At 37.9% G+C, this 21212-nt stretch overlaps 2 protein-coding genes across 2 annotated transcripts in view; one reads left to right on the top strand and one right to left on the bottom strand.

Moving 5' to 3' along the window:
- The first annotated feature begins 2133 nt into the window (after positions 1-2133).
- LOC110456210 (tubulin alpha chain-like) lies at positions 2134-4955 on the top strand. Its single transcript, XM_021506789.1, has 3 exons — positions 2134-2218; positions 2495-2717; positions 3691-4955. Exons 1-3 carry the CDS (start codon positions 2213-2215, stop codon positions 4818-4820), a joined length of 1359 nt encoding a protein of 452 aa, XP_021362464.1. The 5' UTR covers positions 2134-2212; the 3' UTR covers positions 4821-4955.
- Positions 4956-10749: 5794 nt separating this feature from the next.
- LOC110456209 overlaps positions 10750-21212 on the bottom strand; it is a 12653-nt gene continuing 2190 nt past the window's right edge. The window contains exons 3-5 of the mRNA XM_021506788.1: positions 18976-19123; positions 14300-14396; positions 10750-12431 (exon numbers count right to left, since the gene is read on the bottom strand). Coding sequence (XP_021362463.1) covers positions 12247-12431; positions 14300-14396; positions 18976-19095 — 402 coding nt within the window. The 5' untranslated portion in view covers positions 19096-19123 and the 3' untranslated portion in view covers positions 10750-12246. The remainder of the gene's footprint in view (positions 12432-14299; positions 14397-18975; positions 19124-21212) is intronic.

A 21212-nucleotide genomic window follows, 5' to 3' on the forward strand; every position in this document is an offset into this window, starting at 1 on the left:
GATAGATTTAGTAGTGTTTATACATATGTAGTAGTGTAAGTACTTACAGTAGATATATTTAGTTATGTTAGTCTATACAGTAGATTTATTTAGTAGTGTTAGTAGATACTGTATATATATTTAGTTATGTAAGTCTATACTCAATCTAATTAAAATTATATCTTCACATCGCTCCCGTTTACTGATATGTCGCGTTGAAGATTTAACAACATCCCATAGAGGGTCACGTCAGAGGTCAACATGAATGCATTATCGTATTTATAACAAGCCAATCAAAACGCGACATAACTCTTTCTTTCAACCAATCAGAAAGCAGGACCTGTAGCATTTAATGCAGACATCTCGTAGCCCAAAATCCACTTTTTTTTCGTCTGGTCCAGTGAAAGTTTGAATATTGCGAAGCCTGTCATTGGTTAATTTTAGTTTCAAGTTGTTAAACTTTTTAACGACAACATCACCAGAAGAGGAAGTCTCTATTATTTCAAAGCAAAATCCACAAATTGTACAAACGTTGCCATGAATTAGACACGGCGTGGTGTCGTGGGCGCCGCCATTTTCGATGCTCATTTGACACCTCTCGGTCTTTTATTATAGCAAGTGTGTTCCGAAATCATTACATCATCACTTACAGAAATGCGTAAGCTCTCATCTGATTGGTTAATGCAAAGGTCGGCTGAACATGACCCTCTACGGCCGGATGTTGTTAGATGGAAATCGCTTTAATAGTTTGTGTATGCTATATATCATAAAGAATCGGCGATATTTGCAAACTTGTTGGCGCGCAGAGGCAACCGATAATCGAAAATACGTGCGAACATTTTGTCAAACATAAGTTTATTTACTATGGTTTCTTTGATGAATTTCCGATTTTGAACTTTCTCTTTCCTGTTATCAACATCCATGCCCCCCCAACCGACGTTGTATTCACGTCACAATTGATTCGGTATTGTTACTTAAAGAGTCAGGACTTCTTTGATAGATGTCGACTGCTGACAAACAAACCTACAACACATGTTTTCTAAACAAGCAGGTTGACGAAGACTAGGGGAAAGGTGTACAGCCCCCGTCATGATAACGTCATGATAACATCGGGAGACATTATTTCTTCGTGTGATATAAAGCTCGATGTTTTTGATTGTGCTAAAACGTGTGCCTTGTTTTTTGTCATTACCCGAGTTCTGCCTTTGAAGACGTTACATTACGTTATTGGATTTTACTGAATATTTACACGGCGGATGTCGTCGACGAAGATGAAGAGGCTTACCTCTCCAGAACACCAGGCCCGTATTCGTGAAACCGTTCTCATGCTCAAGCATGGATTTTGTGCTCAAGTCTAATTTCTTGTTCTTGTTATAACTTAATACATCAATCTAAATGTGTCAATGATTTGGAAACGTTTTTAGAGACTTAATGCCAGATGCTGTTTCCAATGTTAACATTTAACTTTGTGACCGTGTGACATAAGTTAAGCGAGTTGCAAAAAAGATGGTTTGAGCACAGAATCCATGCTTGAGCATGAGAATGGTTTCATGAATACGGGCCCTGGTCTTTTCTTGTACTTTTTCGAAAATCTCCATGTAATCTTTTTCTCACCTTCTCTAATTTTATCAACTTGGAGTTTGAATTATGGTTTATTGGCATTTCAGTAATGGATTCTGTTGTTGGTGTTTTGAAACACTTAAGTATTCTGTTGTTTGTGTTTTGAAACACTTAAGTATTCTGTTGTTGGTGTTTTGAAACACTTAAGTAGTCTGTTGTATTATACAAACATCAAGTCACGTGACTTTCAGCGAACACTGTTTTACTATGGAACTACAGACATAACACTAGGTCTGCCTTAGTCCCTTACTATAACTATAAGTCATAATGTCATAAGACACAGCCATAGTTACTAGAGTTGGAGAAAGCGATGTGAATCAATTATCATATATAAGCATCCATGGAAATAGCCACCAATACCAAGTTCAGTTGTTAATTCAGACTTACCCTTGCTAGATGAGCACGCTTAGTCGATACCATTGAACTTAAGTCCTGTATTGTTAACTACGCATGAGATGTCAAGTGTAGAAAGTAACATGAAGCTGTAACCTGGCCAGGTGTTACAGGTCTGCTATCGATTGGACATATACCTATCACGTCTCCTTCCCTTTGTTAACATACATGAGGACAGTATTCAGTGTTACTTATTTCAGAAACTCGGATAAACTTCAAAATGGTGGTATGTTTTCTTCCGCGTTATAAGAATTTATTTGAAATTATAAACGCTGTTAGTCAGTATATGATGTACTGAGAATTGTTTGAAATGATAAGCAATTCATGTTTGGTTACCCAAAGTGAGCTGTTTTAATTTACATATGTTTTAACATAGGACACCATTCATATTTTTGTTTGAAAATAGATTTACTTTCTGTGTGACTGGCCTCCGCCTACAAACTGGCTGTAAATGCATATAATTTGAATAAAAAAATCATTGAATTTGTTTTCTTTTATGTAGCGGGAATGTATCAGTATCCATGTTGGTCAAGCCGGTGTCCAGATGGGCAATGCCTGCTGGGAGTTGTACTGTTTGGAGCATGGCATTCAGCCTGATGGTCAGATGCCCTCAGACAAGACAATCGGAGGGGGAGACGACTCCTTCAATACATTCTTCAGTGAGACCGGAGCTGGCAAACATGTACCTCGGGCTATCTTCACCGACCTCGAGCCCACCGTAGTCGGTAAGTCAAGTAATAAACACGTGACCCGCTCAATATTCGTGTCAAACTTTTAATTGTCAACCTCAAACAATGACGGAGTATTGCGACCCGGTCATGTTTCCTTGGAACCATTGGTTGCCCTTACATTCAGTGTATTCTTCATAGCAGCATTTCCCATAGAAATAAAATGGCAAACCAACCAAATTCAATGATTAACTTCATTTCTGGTATCTGAATAAGTAAATACCATAATTTATGGACGCAATATTAAACACAATGTGATGAAATTCATAAAAAAGTAAACTAGATCCTTATCTGAATATTTGTCGTTACCTTACACTAGAATCAATGGTATGCTTATTTCACGCTTGCAAACCTTGACATATATTGTTTGTTTATTTCACGCTTGCTAACCTTGACATGCACTGTTTGTTTAGCGTACGTTGACATGCACTGTTTGTTTAGCGTACCTATACATGCACTGTTTGTTTAGCGTACGTTGACACTGTTTGTTTAGCGTACCTTGACATGCACTGTTTGTTTAGCGTACCTTGACATGCACGGTTTGTTTAGCGTACCTTGACATGCTCTGTTTGTTATGAGTACCTTGACATGCACTATTTTTTTAGCGTACCATGACATGCACTGTTTGTTTAGCGTACCTTGACATGCACTATTTGTTAAGCGTACTTTGACATGCACTGTTTGTTTAGCGTACCTTGACATGCACTGTTTGTTTAGCGTACCTTGACATGCACTATTTGTTTAGCGTACCTTGACATGCACTATTTGTTTTGCGTACTTTGACATGCACTGTATGTCCAGCGTACTTTGACATGTATTGTTTGTTCAGCGTACTTTGACATGCACTGTTTGTTAAGCGTACGTTGAAGCTGTTTGTTTAGCGTACTTTGACATGCACTGTTTGTTAGCGTACTTTGACATGCACGGTTTGTTAAGCGTACCTTGACATGCACTGTTTGTTTACTAACAGACGAGGTCCGTACCGGAACGTTCCGTCAGCTGTTCCATCCCCAGCAGCTGATCACGGGGAAGGAGGACGCGGCTAACAACTACGCCCGAGGCCATTACACCGTCGGCAAGGAATATATCGACCAGGTGTTGGACCGTATCCGCAAACTCTCAGATCAGTGTGAGGGGCTACAGGGGTTTCTTCTGTTCCACAGCTTCGGCGGGGGGACAGGCTCGGGCTTCGGTTCGTTGTTGATGGAACGTCTTAGTGTCGACTACGGAAAGAAATCCAAGCTTGAATTTGCCGTTTACCCTGCCCCGCGTATATCAACGGCGGTTGTGGAACCTTACAACTCCATCCTGACCACACACACAACACTGGAACATACTGACTGCGCCTTTATGGTCGATAATGAGGCTATCTACGATATATGTAAACGTAACCTGGACATTGACCGCCCAACCTATACCAACCTAAACCGTCTGATAGGTCAGATTGTCAGCTCCATCACCGCCTCCCTTCGCTTTGATGGTGCCCTGAACGTCGACCTGACTGAGTTTCAGACCAATCTTGTGCCTTACCCACGTATCCATTTCCCTCTGGCTACGTACGCCCCAGTCATCTCCGCCGAGAAGGCCTATCATGAACAGCTCACAGTTGCAGAGATCACAACTGCTTGTTTTGAGCCAGCTAACCAGCTGGTGAAGTGTGATCCTCGCCAGGGTCGGTACATGGCCTGTTGTCTCCTCTATAGGGGAGACGTCGTACCAAAGGACGTCAATGTCGCCATCGCTTCCATTAAGACGAGAAGATCGATCCAGTTCGTCGACTGGTGTCCTACAGGCTTCAAGGTGGGCATCAACTATCAGCCTCCCACTGTGGTGCCGGGAGGAGATTTGGCCAAGGTAGAACGTGCCGTTTGCATGTTGAGTAATACTACAGCCATCGCTGATGCTTGGGCTCGCCTTGATCACAAGTTTGATTTGATGTATGCCAAGCGCGCCTTCGTCCACTGGTACGTGGGAGAGGGTATGGAGGAGGGAGAGTTCCATGAAGCTCGCGAGGACTTGGCAGCACTGGAAAAGGATTACGAAGAAGTAGGGGCGGATTCCTATAACGAAAACACCATTGACGAGGAAGACGAGTATTGATGTGTTTTCTTTATATGCCACACTTTAACTTCCCAAACATAAGGCTATCTCTCTTTTGGGATACCGTAAATTGTATGTCTCTACCAGAAGTTTATGACAACTGTAGTCATCTAGAATGAAATAAAATTTGACAGTTCCACTTGTGATCTTGTTTTGTTAGTTTTGTTGTTGTTTTTTGTATTCATGCAATCCTAATGAATATTTTGCATCATTCCATGCGTCATCAGAAATTTTATCTGACAGTAAAGTTGGGGTCATTTTTTTTTTATTTTTTTTTTATATTTTACAACAACGTTGCTAGACTGCAGACAGTAATGAAAATGATGGTCTCAGCTGCTCCCTGATTTGGCCAAACTGGAGCTCCTTGAAGTACTGCTGCTCAGAACATGAAGTTATACCATTCAAGAGCCTGAACAATCATTATTTTAATCTCAAGCTGATCTTTCCCGTTATAATGCTGCTGCTAAGGTTTAGTTGATCAGTTTGATACCAAATATGTACTTAATCACCAGGCTCTGTGACGTAACGTCCACAGTCCTCGTGTTATGTTTTATAGTGTCAGCCCACCAAATATGTACTTAATTACCAGGCTCTGTGACGTAACGTCCACAGTCCTCGTGTTATGTTTTATAGTGTCAGCCCACCAAATATGTACTTAATTACCAGGCTCTGTGACGTAACGTCCACAGTCCTCGTGTTATGTTTTATAGTGTCAGTCCACCAAATGTTATTGCTTATAAATTATGCTACATATATATTCTTTGTATGGTAAAAGTATTTTAAAATTCTGAAACCGGTAAAATTTTCATTTCTAAAACTCTAAATTATTGACCCATATATCAGACTTTCTGCTAATAGCTATAGAGTAAAATAGCATTTGTAGATATAAGCATAGCCTGTGCACAAAAAAAACCCAATTGAAAGTAAAAATATCCACCTTTTTTATTGGAAGAGGACGAACTCATCACTCGCATTTATTTTTAGTTCAATTTCTGATTTTGCAATGTCTCAAACAAAGGCAAAATGTAAAAAAAATACATTCGTGACATTTCGCCTTCAAGACAAAAACTACGGACATACTTTTCTTGATTGTTTGTGTGTTTTTAAGCAAGGATAGTGTGTATTGTTGTGAAACATGTATCCCAAATACTATAATATACTTGCTGTATGTACACACATGCCTACTTTTACCAGCTGGACACTGACAATGATAATGATTAACATGATCATCCGTATAATTACTGTCCTATTTATCCAGATAGTGTACTGTGTTTGATGCCTGTAACATTTGTTACAAACGTTAGCTTTTGAACACACAGCGTCATAACACCAGTTCCCTCAGTTTGAGCAATTCACATAGCCAACCATACTGTGGCTAAAGATTTTTCTAATCTTGCACCTATTTTTATTAAAACCTTTGAACCGAACTTCACAACTTGTTCCAATATAGATACAGCTCGTGTTGTACTTTGTATTTCCACTACGGTTTAACTGAGACACTGTCATCAAGCTAAAGGGTATCAAATGAATTGGGGACAAGCTTCCAAGTATACTTAACGAAGGTTCGGGTGCGTCAGGTGGGTATGTCTCAATTTCACATCAGGTGAGGTATTCCATCAAGTACAAGTACGATATCAAACTGAACAGTTAGGTTTATGACCTTTCAGAACATAATAAGTTGGAACACACAGTTTTGAAAACAATCGCTGCACGGGCCGACCATATGGGATTTTTAACATCGGAGTGGACCCTTACCAAATCATCATCGTCTGCATTCATTGAAAGTTCAGCGGATGAATTATATCAGTTTATGGTTGTATCGAAAAAAAGGTCAATGGGTGTTCTTACCAACGTAATTAACACCAAGAGCTTTTTTTTAAAAACATTTTATTTAGATTTTTTGAGTTTGAACGAATGAAAGTATTTCTATATTCTGCATTTATTCCTACAGTCCAAAACAAAATGCATAGTCAAAGTAATGTCATGTCCTCATATTGAGAGCTAGGGAAGTATCAAAATCGACCTTTATATAACACAGTAATTAAAGTTCCCTAAAAATCACAATTGCGACCATAAAACTTGTCTATTTCAACCCTGAGGTAAGCATCCTCTAAATTGGTTGTACCCACTCTTTCTACTGAAGTGTCTTCTGTTGCGGACGTAGCAAACTCTTTATTCTGAAGTAAGTGTCTTTTGCAGCGGCCAGGCCTACTCTTCCTTCTAAAAATAAGTGTCCTCTGTAGCGGCCGTAGTCTACTCTAAATTCTGAAGTAAGTGTCCTCTGTAGCGGCCAAGCCTACCCTTACTTCTAAAGTAAGTGTCCTCTGTAGCGTCCAAGCCAACCCTTACTTCTGAAGTAAGTGTCCTCTATAGCGACCAAGCCTACTATTACTTCTGAAGTAAGCGTCCTCTGTAGCGGCCAAGCCTACTCTTACTTCTGAAGTAAGTGTCTTTTGCAGCGGCCAAGCCTACTCTTACTTCTGAAATAAGTACCCTCTGAAGAGGCCGTAGTCTACTCTTACTTCTGAAGTAAGTCCTCTGTAGCGACTAAGCATACCCTTACTTCTGAAATAAGTGTCCTCTGTAGCGACCAATCCTACCCTTACTTCTAAAGTAAGTGTCCTCTGTTGCGGCCGTAGTCTACTCTTACTTCTGAAATAAGTGTCCTCTGTAGCGGCCAAGCCTACCCTTACTTCTGAAGTAAGTGCCCTCTGTAGCGACCAAGCCTACTCTTACTTCTTAAGTAAGTGTCCTCTGTAGCGGCCGTAGTCTACTCTTACTTCTGAAGTAAGTCCTCTGTAGCGACTAAGCATACCCTTACTTCTGAAATAAGTGTCCTCTGTAGCGGCCAAGCCTTCCCTCACTTCTGAAGTAAGTGTCCTCTGTTGTGGCCAAGCCTACCCTTACTACTGAAGTAAGTACCATCCTCTGTAGCGGCCAAGTCAACCCTTACTTCTGAAGTAAGTGTCCTCTGTTTCGGCCAAGCCTACCCTTACTACTGAAGTAAGTGCCGTCCTCCAGCGACCAAGCCTACTCTTACTTCTGAAATAAGTGCCCTCTGTAGTGGCCGTAGTCTACTCTTACTTCTGAAGTAAGTGCCCTCTGTAGCGACCAAGCCTACCCTTACTTCTGAAGTAAGTGTCCTCTGTAGCGTCCAAGCCAACCCTTACTTCTGAAGTAAGTGCCCTCTGTAGCGACCAAGCCTACTCTTACTTCTTAAGTAAGTGTCCTCTGTAGCATCCAAGCCAACCCTTACTTCTTAAGTAAGTGTCCTCTGTAGCGGCCGTAGCCTACTCTTACTTCTGAAGTAAGTATCCTCTGTAGCGACCAAGCCTACTCTTACTTCTGAAATAAGTGCCCTCTGTAGCGGCCAAGCCTACTCTTACTTCTGAAATAAGTGCCCTATGAACGTCTTGGCTCCAAGATTGCCAACACTCATAATGACTTTCATATTCGGTCATGAATTGGGTATTAAAATAAACTTCACCGACACCATGAACTTCAGAAACTAGTTGACATCTTGTGTTATTCACACTTGCGTTTTTAAATCAGAACAGGAACAATAGATGTGTCAGTAATTTTATTGTACGACAAGAGATGGTTATAGAAGATATACATTACAAATAGTGCAAAAATCAGATACAAACAGTTGTTAAATTCATGCAGAAATGTCAATTGAAATTTTGATGTTGATAAAATCTGATGACCATTCCAATTTTTTTAAATTTTTTCTCTAAAGTGTATGTAATGTTTAAAAAGTAGTTTTTTTTCAGTCACTGTAACTATTTGTTTGACTCTCAAAGTGGTTAACATGACACAGGTCTATAACAAGCATTTCTGATTAATGACACTTCCAGGTTATCACAAGAGGCAGAACAGGTCTTGATTACTCGGAACATCAGGAACAGGTATCGCAAGCTAGCTCACACTACAGGCCAAATATTAGCAGTTGATCTCAATATATTTTACTAATGTGGGTCAGTGTCATTTCCTGGACAACACAACACAATGCCTTATGGCTGAAGGCAGAAGTGGGTCAGAGTAATTCATTTAGACAAACTTAATTGCCATTCATCCCAGTTAGCTACAAGCCATTATTCTAGACCTACCAGATCTCCCAAAGAAGAAGAGTGTTTTTTTTATATACTTTTAGAAGATGCCATTGATGATTTTAGCACATCTGTCCCTGTGACTCCGAAAGTTACAAGAGCTGGCTTAACTTACTGAAACAATTGTCTTTTATTCCAAAAAGTTTTATTTTTTGTCTAAAGAATGATGCAGTATAATTATCGACTCATTATAATCGTCAATTAGCAATCTACAAAATTGAGGGTGTCATGTCTGCTGAGACTGGGTGGAAGTGAGAGTATAATAATGAATGTTTGCACTACAATACACCTATATAAACCCAAGTAAACTACAATGTTTAAAGGTATGTCCAGGATAGCTCTTAATTACCACAGCAGCAAAAGTAGGAAAAGATTCTGTCTGGCAGAACAAAATGGCGCCCACATTGCTATCACTCCATGATATAAAACAATATGACATGGCTTGGTGTATGTTTGAAAGGCAGACTTTCTGATGTAAAAAATATTGAAGATAATCACCGGGCAGCCATTAAAATCCTCTCTTTATTGTAAAATCACATCAACTCTATAAAAACAGCTTCCCTTTACTGTATTATCACATTGATTTCTTAAAATGTCCTCTTTTAAGTTTTTTTTTCAATTTTTCAACATAAAAGATATTAGGAATGAAGTTAAATTCAAAACAAGTTTTGTCATGTTTGTAGTAATAATAAGAGAAGATCACCTAAAACAAGGAACCCTGAACAAACACCATTTAAAGCATGTAACAACAATACATTATACATAGTATAGTTTAATTAAGGACATGAGTTTTTTGATTATAATTATAATGAAAATTACAGCATCAATATACAATATAAAATTACATTATGACATATATATACCATATATATCAGTAATATAATAAAAAATCTCAAATGTTTGGAAAAAGTTTGATTTTTTTTTCTTCCCCTGTATATCAGTTCTGGAATTGCAAAGTGTTTAATTGATTTTAAGGCTGTCAGTAAACTGTTGTTACTCATTGATTGGAATTTGAACCTAGAATCTAAACTAGACAGTGGGAGTTTGGAGTCGGTGGTCACTCTATCAACTGTATCACAGGAGAATTAAAAAAATCATCCAAAAATATGTAAAAAATCAGACATTTTCCAACAGACAAATTATTATCTAAATATTCACACAGACTATAAAAACTTTGTTTGTTGTTGTTTAGTTTGCTGAACCCTTTAATAGCTTACTCTTCTCACAGTTTTAATGGCCTTTTCTGATAAATACCTGGTGTACCAATTAAACAACAGCTTTTTTACCATGTTGTATAATGAACCAGTTGATTCGGTCCCTCTTGATGCCTGAAGTGACAAATGAGGTATGGCCAGTCATATAACTGATGTATAGAGGGTTTGGAAGTGTGGCGTTGTGGTGGTAACCGTTGTATATCAGAACTTTAAAGTTGATATCACAGTTTAATGCATTGCCTAGAATTTAATAATTGTTTTTTTAATAGCATTAATGATGAAATAAGGTTTTTATCAACGAAAAACACATCATGGAAGATGTTTATAGACACATCTGACAAAGTTACAGCATAATATATATATTTAGCAAAAAAGAGATGGAAAATACACTACCAACTTAACATATTACAATGTAAAAATTAACAAGAAAAATATGGAAAAAGAAATAAAAAATACCATGATAATGTAAATACAAACACATATTTCTGTATATAAAATACACACTAACAAAATATACTGTAGTTGTCAAAAAAAATTGTTTAGAAAAACTGTCTAAATTTAAATTCATATTTGCAAGTTAACTTTTTATGTGAATAATTTCAAAATATTTGCATAATGATTTAACACCCAAAGGTTTTTGAAAATTTGATAAGAAACTTGATACAAAAACAAATTAAAAATGAGTAAAATTTGTAAGCGAGTTCATTAAAACAGTTTTCATTCTTTGATTAGGAGAATAAAGGAGACATAAACCTTCCCGCTCGCTTTGGTCTGAAGCCCATGCTCACAAGAACTCTTCTGGCAAAATTTGTCAAAAGCTAACTTATAAATCGTTGTTTTTCTATCATGATCCATGGTGAAGTTTGCCTCCTTCTGTCACACTTATTGGGCCAAAGGACTTTGATATGAGGACAATTAATCCTTGTCATTAGGACTCTTCTAATTAAGTGACCATTTTTGTTGAGACCTACATGTTAGTTTAAAAAGCCAACTTAATACACACAGAAGGAAAGCCAAATAGATATTTACTAAAAACCTTTGTATAAGCAAATATATCTAGTCCCTAATAAAACCTTATATAGATTCCCCAAGCCCACACAGCCAACCCCCAACCCTAGCCCTAGCCCTAACCCTAGCCCTAGCCCTAACCCAAATATAACCCTATAGACTCCCCACGGCCACACAGCCAACCCCCACCCTAGCCCTAACCCTAACCCGAATATAACCCTATAGAGACTCCCCACGGCCACCCACCCAACCCCCACCCTAGCCCTAACCCTAACCCAAATATAACCCTATAGAGACTCCCCACGGCCACACCCCCACCCCCCACCCTAGCCCTAACCCTAACCATAATATAACCCTATAGAGACTCCCCACGGCCACACAGCCAACCCCCACCCTAGCCCTAACCCTAACCCGAATATAACCCTATAGAGACTCCCCACGGCCACCCACCCAACCCCCACCCTAGCCCTAACCCTAACCCGAATATAACCCTATAGAGACTCCCCACGGCCACACCCCCACCCCCCACCCTAGCCCTAACCCTAACCATAATATATCCCTATAGAGACTCCCCACGGCCACACACCCAACCCCCACCCTAGCCCTAACCCTAACCCAAATATAACCCTATAGAGACTCCCCACGGCCACACACCCAACCCCCACCCTAGCCCTACTCCCAAGTTTGACCTCATTTAGAGGCTAAAGAATTCAATAGTAGCAACTAACTTCACAACTACATAGATTCCTAACCATTCCCCGGGAAGATCAGCTTTCCCCCTGTTAGCTCCCTGCTCTCTCAGTCTTCTCTACTTACAAGCAAATCGATAAGATAGCAATTACATGCAAATCAATAAAATAGCAAATTTTCTAAATTCTGATCATGATACAATGTACAAGTAATAAATAAGCTCCAAAATGCAGAACAAATCAGATTTTAAAATAACATGGTACCTGTTAAATAAGATCAAGTTGAATTCCTTTTGTAGAAGTGAGACTCATTGCTTGGAAGTCTTTAATTAAACTGTCATAGATAATTTTTTATGTCATTCTTGTTAAAATTTGTGTCATGTTGAGGAGCTCTGGGGAGGTAACTCTAGTTCAAGTTAGTCATCAACATGAGAGTTGAGACGATGGTGAGTAGAAGCTTGGTGGGTGTGGCAGACGAGGCACCATTAGGATTCCGGGGTTTAGGACATGCGTCATCCATGTCCCCGCTTAACTGACAGGCCGTCAATTTCACTGCATCCGGGAGGTCATAGGTCACAGTCTTGCTTGCGACTGAACAGAAAAACAGAAAACATATGGGGTTGATAGCAACTTCAGGCTAGAACATCTAACAGTCCCTAAACTTTGTATGTATAGGCTAGAACATCTAACAGTCCCTAAACTTTGTATGTATAGACTAGAACACCTAACAGTCCCTAAACTTTGTATGCATAGGCTAGAACACCTAACAGTCCCTAAACTTTGTATGTATAGGCCAGAACACCTAACAGTCCCTAAACTTTGTATGTATAGGCCAGAACACCTAACAGTCCCTAAACTTTGTATGGATAGGCTAGAACACCTAACAGTCCCTTAACTTTGTATGTTTAGGCCAGAACACCTAACAGTCCCTAAACTTTGTATGTATAGGCCAGAACACCTAACAGTCACTAAACTTTGTATGTATAGGCCAAAACACCTAACAGTCACTAAACTTTGTATGTATAGGCCAAAACACCTAACAGTCACTAAACTTTGTATGTATAGGCCAAAACACCTAACAGTCACTAAACTTTGTATGTAAAGGCCAGAACACCTAACAGTCCCTAAACTTTGTATGTCTAGGCCAGAACACCTAACAGTCCCTAAACTTTGAGTCCCTAAACTTTGTATGTATAGGCTAGAACACCTTACAGTCCCTAAACTTTGTATGTATAAGCCAGAACACCTAACAGTCCCTAAACTTTGTAGGTATAGGCCAGAACACCTTACAGTCACTAAACTTTGTATGTATAGGCCAGAATACCGAACAGTCCCTAATGTTTGTATGTATAGGCCAGAACATCTAACAGTCGCTAAACTTTGTATGTATAGGCCAGAATACCTAACAGTCCCTAATGTTTATATGTATAGGCCAGAACACCTAACAGTCCCTAAACTTTGAGTCCCTAAACTTTGTATGTATAGGCTAGAACACCTTACAGTCCCTAAACTTTGTATGTATAAGCCAGAACACCTAACAGTCCCTAAACTTTGTAGGCATAGGCCAGAACACCTAACAGTCCCTAAACTGTGTATGTATAGGCCAGAACATCTAACAGTCCCTAAACTTTGTATGTATAGGCTAGAACACCTAACAGTCCCTAAACTTTGTATGTTTAGTCCAGAACACCTAACAGTCACTAAACTTTGTATGTATAGGCCAAAACACCTAACAGTCACTAAACTTTGTATGTAAAGGCCAGAACACCTAACAGTCCCTAAACTTTTTATGTATAGGCTAGAACACCTTACAGTCACTAAACTTTGTATGTATAGGCCAGAATAGCTAACAGTCCCTAATGTTTGTATGTATAGGCAAGAACACCTAACAGTCCCTAAACTTTGTATGTATAGGCTAGAACACCTTACAGTCACTAAACTTTGTATGTATAGGCCAGAATACCTAACAGTCCCTAATGTTTGTATGTATAGGCCAGAACACCTAACAGTCCCTAAACTGTGTATGTATAGGCCAGAACACCTAACAGTCCCTAAACTTTGTATGTATAGGCCAGAACACCTAACAGTCCCTAAACTTTATATGTATTGGTCAGAACACCTAACAGTCCCTAAACTTTGTATGTATAGGCCAGAACCCCTAACAGTCCCTAAACTTTGTATGTATAGGCCAGAACACCTAACAGTCTCTAAACTGTGTATGTATGGGCCAGAACACCTAATAGTCCCTAAACTTTGTATGTATAGGCCAGAACACCTAACAGTCCCTAATGTTTGTATGTATAGGCCAGAACGCCTAACAGTCCCTAAACTTTGTATGTATAGGCCAGAACATCTAACAGTCCCTAAACGTTGTATGTATAGGCCAGAACACCTAACAGTCCCTACACTTTGTTTGTATAGGCCAGAACACCTAACAGTCCCTAATGTTTGTGTCATACCTGGATTGTAGTACATTTCAACGGAGACTACTCCGTTCTTGACATCCGCTACATCCTGGGTTCGGAAGGACTGGAGACGCAGCTGTTTCCGGTCCATCTGTTATTAGAAATATCCCAACTTCTTTACCTCACAGTTCAACAGTTATTCAAAGAACAACAACATATATTTGAATTAATATCAAACTGCAATAAAATGTAGACCTGTAATACCAACCTAAATATATCTCTCACACATCAATAATAATCTGACGAAAGTTTTGGAATATCAAAACAACAAACCAATTACCTGTGTATGTAATGGAACCGTCTGTTTTTGTTATTTAAACTAAATAGTAAGTTGGAATATTAAACTACTCGTTCGATCTTGATATCACGGCAGCCATCTCACAATTTTCATTGACACATAGAACTAAGAATAAGAGGCACAGAGAGCCTGTATTGCTCACTTGGATATTTGAGCAATCATGGGGAAAATAGCCTTAATAAAAGTAATTTTGCAAATATTTCCATATATTGAGTCTCCTTAGCTTAAGAGTGTTCCAGACTCATGAAACTTCAATATATTACTCTATCCTAGCATATATACTACTGGTCAAATATCATGGCCCTGGTTTCTTAGTTATTCAGAAGAAGTTGTTTAAAGGCTTTTATTTATATGAAAGTAGATCAAGGTAATTTATTTGAAGAAAACTTATAGCAATCCTTCCAAGACAAGTAAAATAAATCTTGGCTGCAATAACATAACACTGTATGATGTCTGGTTAAAATGTGGTTAAAATTGAAGCCTAGAACATGCAGAGGGGGCCAATTTTCATTTTTCATTTTTTATAAACCACAAAAAGCAACAGCAACTGTTGATGACCATGAGAGTATTATTCCTAAGCCTAGTCAGCATAGTCCTAGTGGAGGTCAACAAGAAAATGTCTCAACCAATCAGAGAACAGCTGCAGGCGACCATCTTTTACTGTGAAATAATTGTAATAATAACAATATTTGGTTAAAACTAAGATAAGACCATCTATATACAAGTTTATTTGAATTACAATCAAAGCAAACATGGCAAAATATTTCATTAAAAGCAATATTACAAATATTTCCTCACTTTGAGCTCAGCAACGAGAGAGACAACATCTTTGCTGAATCTGAAGGTTAATTTGTCCCGTGAACCAAAGATGTTTTATGGCAAATTTGTATGATATTCATAACCTTTTGTAATGTGTATATCACTATAAAGCTGGGGTTTCAATCTTTTCCATGTTCCCCTTGGAACCAAACATGATTGCTAATGTATGATGACATGTTTATAATTATAATGTATGATGACATGTTTATAATTATAATGTATGATGACATGTTTATAATTATAATGTATGATGACATGTTTATAATTATAATGTATGATGACATGTTTATAATTATAATGTATGATGACATGTTTATAATTATAATGTATGATGACATGTTTATAATTATAATGTATGATGACATGTTTATAATTATAATGTATGATGACATGTTTATAATTATAATGTATGATGACATGTTTATAATTATAATGTATGATGACATGTTTATAATTATAATGTATGATGACATGTTTATAATTATAATGTATGATGACATGTTTATAATTATAATGTATGATGACATGTTTATAATTATAATGTATGATGACATGTTTATAGGAGGAGGTCGGCCGATCTCAACAATTGGAAAGGTATGACCAATGTACCACTTTGACCTTCAAAGTAGGTCAAGGTCAGTAATAGGATGAACCTTTGTCATATTTTATGCTGGATTTGACCCCAATATTTACAAAAGAATTCCAAATCAATTTGCAAATGGAACTACTTCACTTCAAATTTACTGACATATTCATTATCAACTGGAAAGTTTATGGTAAAATGTAACTCTTGGGCAGAATTTATTTTTATTTTTATTTTTATTTTACAACAATTATGAGAAAAGAGGCCTAATGGGCCTGAATCGCTCACCTGGTATTAATCTTACACTTGTTATCTTAAAAGTTGGCTAAAATAAAGCTACAGGCAAAATACCAGGGTTTGATTAAAAAAAAATCTATTGAAAGATTTAAACATGTGACACATGTGACCTTGAAAGTAAAACAAGAACATTAAGTTGAACAGACTTTATAGCCTTTCATACCAGCATGCTGCTGGCCAAATATCATTTCCCTAGACCTTTACATTATTCAGAAGTTGTTTTTAAGATTTCAAAATATTTGACCCTTGTGACCTTGTAAATAGGTGAAGGTGATTCATTTAAACAAACTTGCACCATCACCCTAGGCCTCATGGTTATTCAGAAAAAAGTTATTTAAAGATTTTAAACATATCACACCCTTGTGACCTTGAATAGAAGAGGCCCAATGGGCCTGCANTGACCTTGAATATAAGTCAAAGTCATTCACTTTAACAAACATAGTAGTCCTTGATCCGAGCATGCTACTGACTAAATATCAACATCCTGAGCCTTTTGGTTATTCAGAACAAGTTGTTTCAATATTTTGAACATATTTGCTCCTTGTGACCTTGAATATGATTCAAGGTCATCCATTTAAACAAACTTGGTAGCCCTTGATCCTAGTATGCTACTGACTAAATATCATCACCCTGGGCATTTTGGTTATTCAGAAGAAGTTGTTTAATGTATTTCACATATTTGACCCCTGTGACCTTGATATAGGTGAAGGTCATTCATTTGAACAAACTTGATAGCCCTTTACCCCAGAATGCTACTGGACAAATAACATCACCCTGGGCATTTTGGTTATTCAGAAGTTGTTTAATGTTTCACATATTTGACTCCTGTGACCTTGAATATAGGTGAAGGTCATGCATTTGAACAAACTTTGTAGCCCTTCATCTCAGCTAGCTACTGGCCAAATATCATCACCCTGGGCATTTTGGTTAATAAGAAGAAGTTGTTTAAAGTTTTTAACATATTTGACCCCTGTGACCTTGAATATGGGTGAAGGTCATTCATTTGAACAAACCTTTGTAGCCCTTCATCTCAGCTTGCTACTGGCCAAATATCATCACCCAGGGCATTTTGGTTATTCAGAAGAAGTTGTTTAAAGTTTTTTTAATACAATTGACCACTGTGGCCTTGAATATAATTGAAGGTCATTCATTTAACCAAAATTGGTAGCCCTTAACCAAAGCATGCTACTCGCCAAATATCATCTCCCTGGGCATTTTGGTTATTGAGAAGAAGATGTTTAAAGTTTTTGACATATTTGACCCCTGTGACCTTGAAAATAGATGAAGGTCATTAATTTTAACAAACCTTTGTAGCCCTTCATCCAAGTTTGCTTCTGGCCAAATATTAACACCCTAGGCCTTTCGGTTATGAAGAAGAAGTCGTTTAAAGTAAAATATTGACGCCGGACGGACGACGGACGCCGCGCCATGGCATAAGCTCGCTTGGCACTTTGTGCCAGGTGAGCTAATTATAGCAACTTGTATCTATCGCTTTTAATTTGTTGGACTTAATTGATGTTAGAGTTATTGGGGGTCTAAAACCGTTTTTGAACATTTTTGACCACTGTGACCTTGAAAATAGGTCAAGGTCATATATATGAGAACATTTTATAATACTCCATCCAAAAGTACCTATCAGTCAATGATCAGAACACAGTAACCTTTTTCTTTCAGATTTCAAGAAAGCTCTTCAAACAACATTTGACTGATAGAAGGGAATGAGGAGGGACATTGCAATTTAAGTTCACAGGTACACAGCGAGGTGAGATACAAGAGGCCCAGAGGACCTGTATCGCTTACCTGGATATTTAAGCAATCAGGAAAAGACATTTTAATTAAAGTGATACTGCAAAGCAACATGCTACTGGCCAAACATTATTTCTCTAGGCCTTTTGGTTATTCAGAAGAACTTTTTTAGATTTTTCTAATACATATGAACTTTGTGCCTCGAATGAAGTTCAAGATCAGATATTTGTTGAACTCTATTAAGAACTCTATCCAAGCATGATACTTATCAAATTTGATCATGTTATTCTGAAATTGTTTGCAGATTTTTTTTAAAAGTATTTAATGCATATAGCCTTCAAAGTAATTCAGAGTAACCTCTTGGTTATTCAAAAAGTTTTTAAAGGTTTATAACACATATGATCCTTGTGTCTTTAAAAGAAGGTCAAGGTTATCTTTTTAAACAATATTACATAGCACTGCAGGCCAACATGTGTCTGGAAAAATACCATCACCCTGGCACTCTTGGTTATTCAGAAGAAGCTGTTTCAATATCTATTCTCCATTTTTGAACCCGGTAACCTTAATTGACAGAAGATTCAGGCCAGTAATTTGAGGAAACTTTGTTGCACTTCATATCCAAGCATACTACTTGTCCAATAACACCCTCAGCATTCTAGTTATTCAGAAGAGGTTGTTTAAAGGTATTTTGACCTATTTGACCCCTGTGACCTTGAACATAGATCAAGGTCATTTATTTGATAAACCTGACTAGCTAAATATCAGGACCATTGGTCTTTCAGTATTGAAGGTGAAGGTCTTCAAAGAAAGAGGTTGGCAGACGATGGACGCTGCACCATACCATAAGCTCACTGGCACTTCCTGCTAGTTGAGCTAAAAGTGATTGCAGGCAGGCAAACATTAGACTAAGTGATGCTGAGCAGATACCTGGAGATTGTTGATGTAGAGGGTCACAGTTTTGCCATTAGTTTCCTTGCGTGCTACTCCAGTTACACGTTCAATGTCTGTTGAGAAACCTGAGGGGGCTGTGTAAGTGACAAGGGCCATTCCTCCACTTTCTTCTTTGTCCAACAATCTAAAAGTGAAATAGATACAAGATAGGTAAGGTCATACAGTGAAGTGTAGAGGTCATACAGGTAAATACGGTGTACATGTCACACAATGAAGTGTAGAGGTCATACAGGTAAATACAGTGTACAGGTGATACTGAAAAATATAGTGTACATGTCACACAGGTAAATGCAGTGTACATGTGATACAGATAACTATAGTGTACAGGTGACAGATAAATATAGTGTACAGGTCACACAGATAAATAAAGTGTACAGGTCACACATGTAAATATAGTGTACATGTGATACTGAAAAATATAGTATACATGTCACACAGGTAAATGCAGTGTACATGTGATACAGATAACTAGAGTGTACAGGTCACACATGTAAATATAGTGTACAGGTCACACAGAAAAATATAGTGTACAGGTCACACATGTAAATATAGTGTACAGGTGACACAGATAAATATAGTGTACAAGTGATACTGATACATATAGTGTACAGGTGACACAGGTAAATATAGTGTACAGGTCACACAGGTAAATATAGTGTACATGTCACACAGGTAAATGCAGTGTACATGTGATACAGATAACTATAGTGTACAGGTGACACAGATAAATATAGTGTACAGGTCACACATGTAAATATAGTGTACAGGTGACACAGGTAAATATAGTGTACATGTCACACAGGTAAATGCAGTGTACATGTGATACAGATAACTATAGTGTACAGGTGACACAGATACATATAATGTACAGGTCACACATGTAAATATAGTGTACAGGTGACACAGGTAAATATAGTGTACAGGTCACACAGGTAAACATAGTGTACAGGTCACACAGGTAAATATAGTCTACAAGTCACACATGTAAATATAGTGTACAGGTCACACAGGTAAATATAGTGTACAGGTCACACAGGTAAATATAGTGTACAGGTCACACAGGTAAATATAGTGTACAGGTCACACAGGTAAATATAGTGTACAGGTCACACAGGTAAATATAGTGTACAGGTCACACAGGTAAATATAGTGTACAGGTCACACAGGTAAATATAGTGTACAGGTCACACAGGTAAATATAGTGTACAGGTCACACAGGTAAATATAGTGTACAGGTCACACAGGTAAATATAGTGTACAGGTCACACATGTAAATATAGTGTACAAATCACACATGTAAATATAGTGTATAGGTCACACAGGTAAATATAGTGAACAGGTGACACAGATAAATATAGTGTACAGGTCACATAGGTAAATATAGTGTACAGGTGACACAGGTAAATATAGTGTACAGGTGACACAGGTAAATATAGTGTACAGGTCACACAGGTAAGTAAAGTGTATAGGTCACACAGGTAAATATAGTGTACAGGTCACACAGGTAAATAAAGTGTATAGGTCACAGGTAAATATAGTGTTCAGGTCACACAGGTAAATAAAGTGTACAGGTAATACAGATAAATATATAGTACAGGTGACACAGATAAATATAGTGTACAGGTCACACATGTAAATATAGTGTACAGGTCAAACAGGTAAATATAGTGTACAGGCCACACAGGTAAATATAGTGTACAGATGACACAGATAAATATAGTGTGCAGGTAACACATGTAAATATAGTGTACAGGTCACATAGGTAAATATAGTGTACAGGTCAAACAGGTAAATATAGTGTACAGGCCACACAGGTAAATATAGTGTACATGTCACATATGTAAATATAGTGTACAGGTCAAACAGGTAAATATAGTGTACAGGTCACACAGATAAATATAGTGTACAGATGCCACAGATAAATATAGTGTACATGTCACACATGTAAATATAGTGTACAGGTCAAACAGGTTAATATAGTGTACAGGTCACACAGGTAAATAAAGTGTACAGGTGACACAGGTAAATATAGTGTACAGCTGACACAGGTAAATATAGTGTACGGGTGACACAGGTAAATATAGTGTACAGGTGACACAGGTAAATATAGTGTACATGTCACACAGGTAAATATAGTGTACAGGTCACACAGGTAACTATAGTGTTCAGGTCACACAGGTAAATATAGTGTACATGTCACACAGGTAAATATA

Source organism: Mizuhopecten yessoensis, unplaced genomic scaffold (genome assembly GCF_002113885.1).
Source record: "Mizuhopecten yessoensis strain PY_sf001 unplaced genomic scaffold, ASM211388v2 scaffold8569, whole genome shotgun sequence".
Lineage (NCBI taxonomy): Eukaryota > Metazoa > Mollusca > Bivalvia > Pectinida > Pectinidae > Mizuhopecten > Mizuhopecten yessoensis.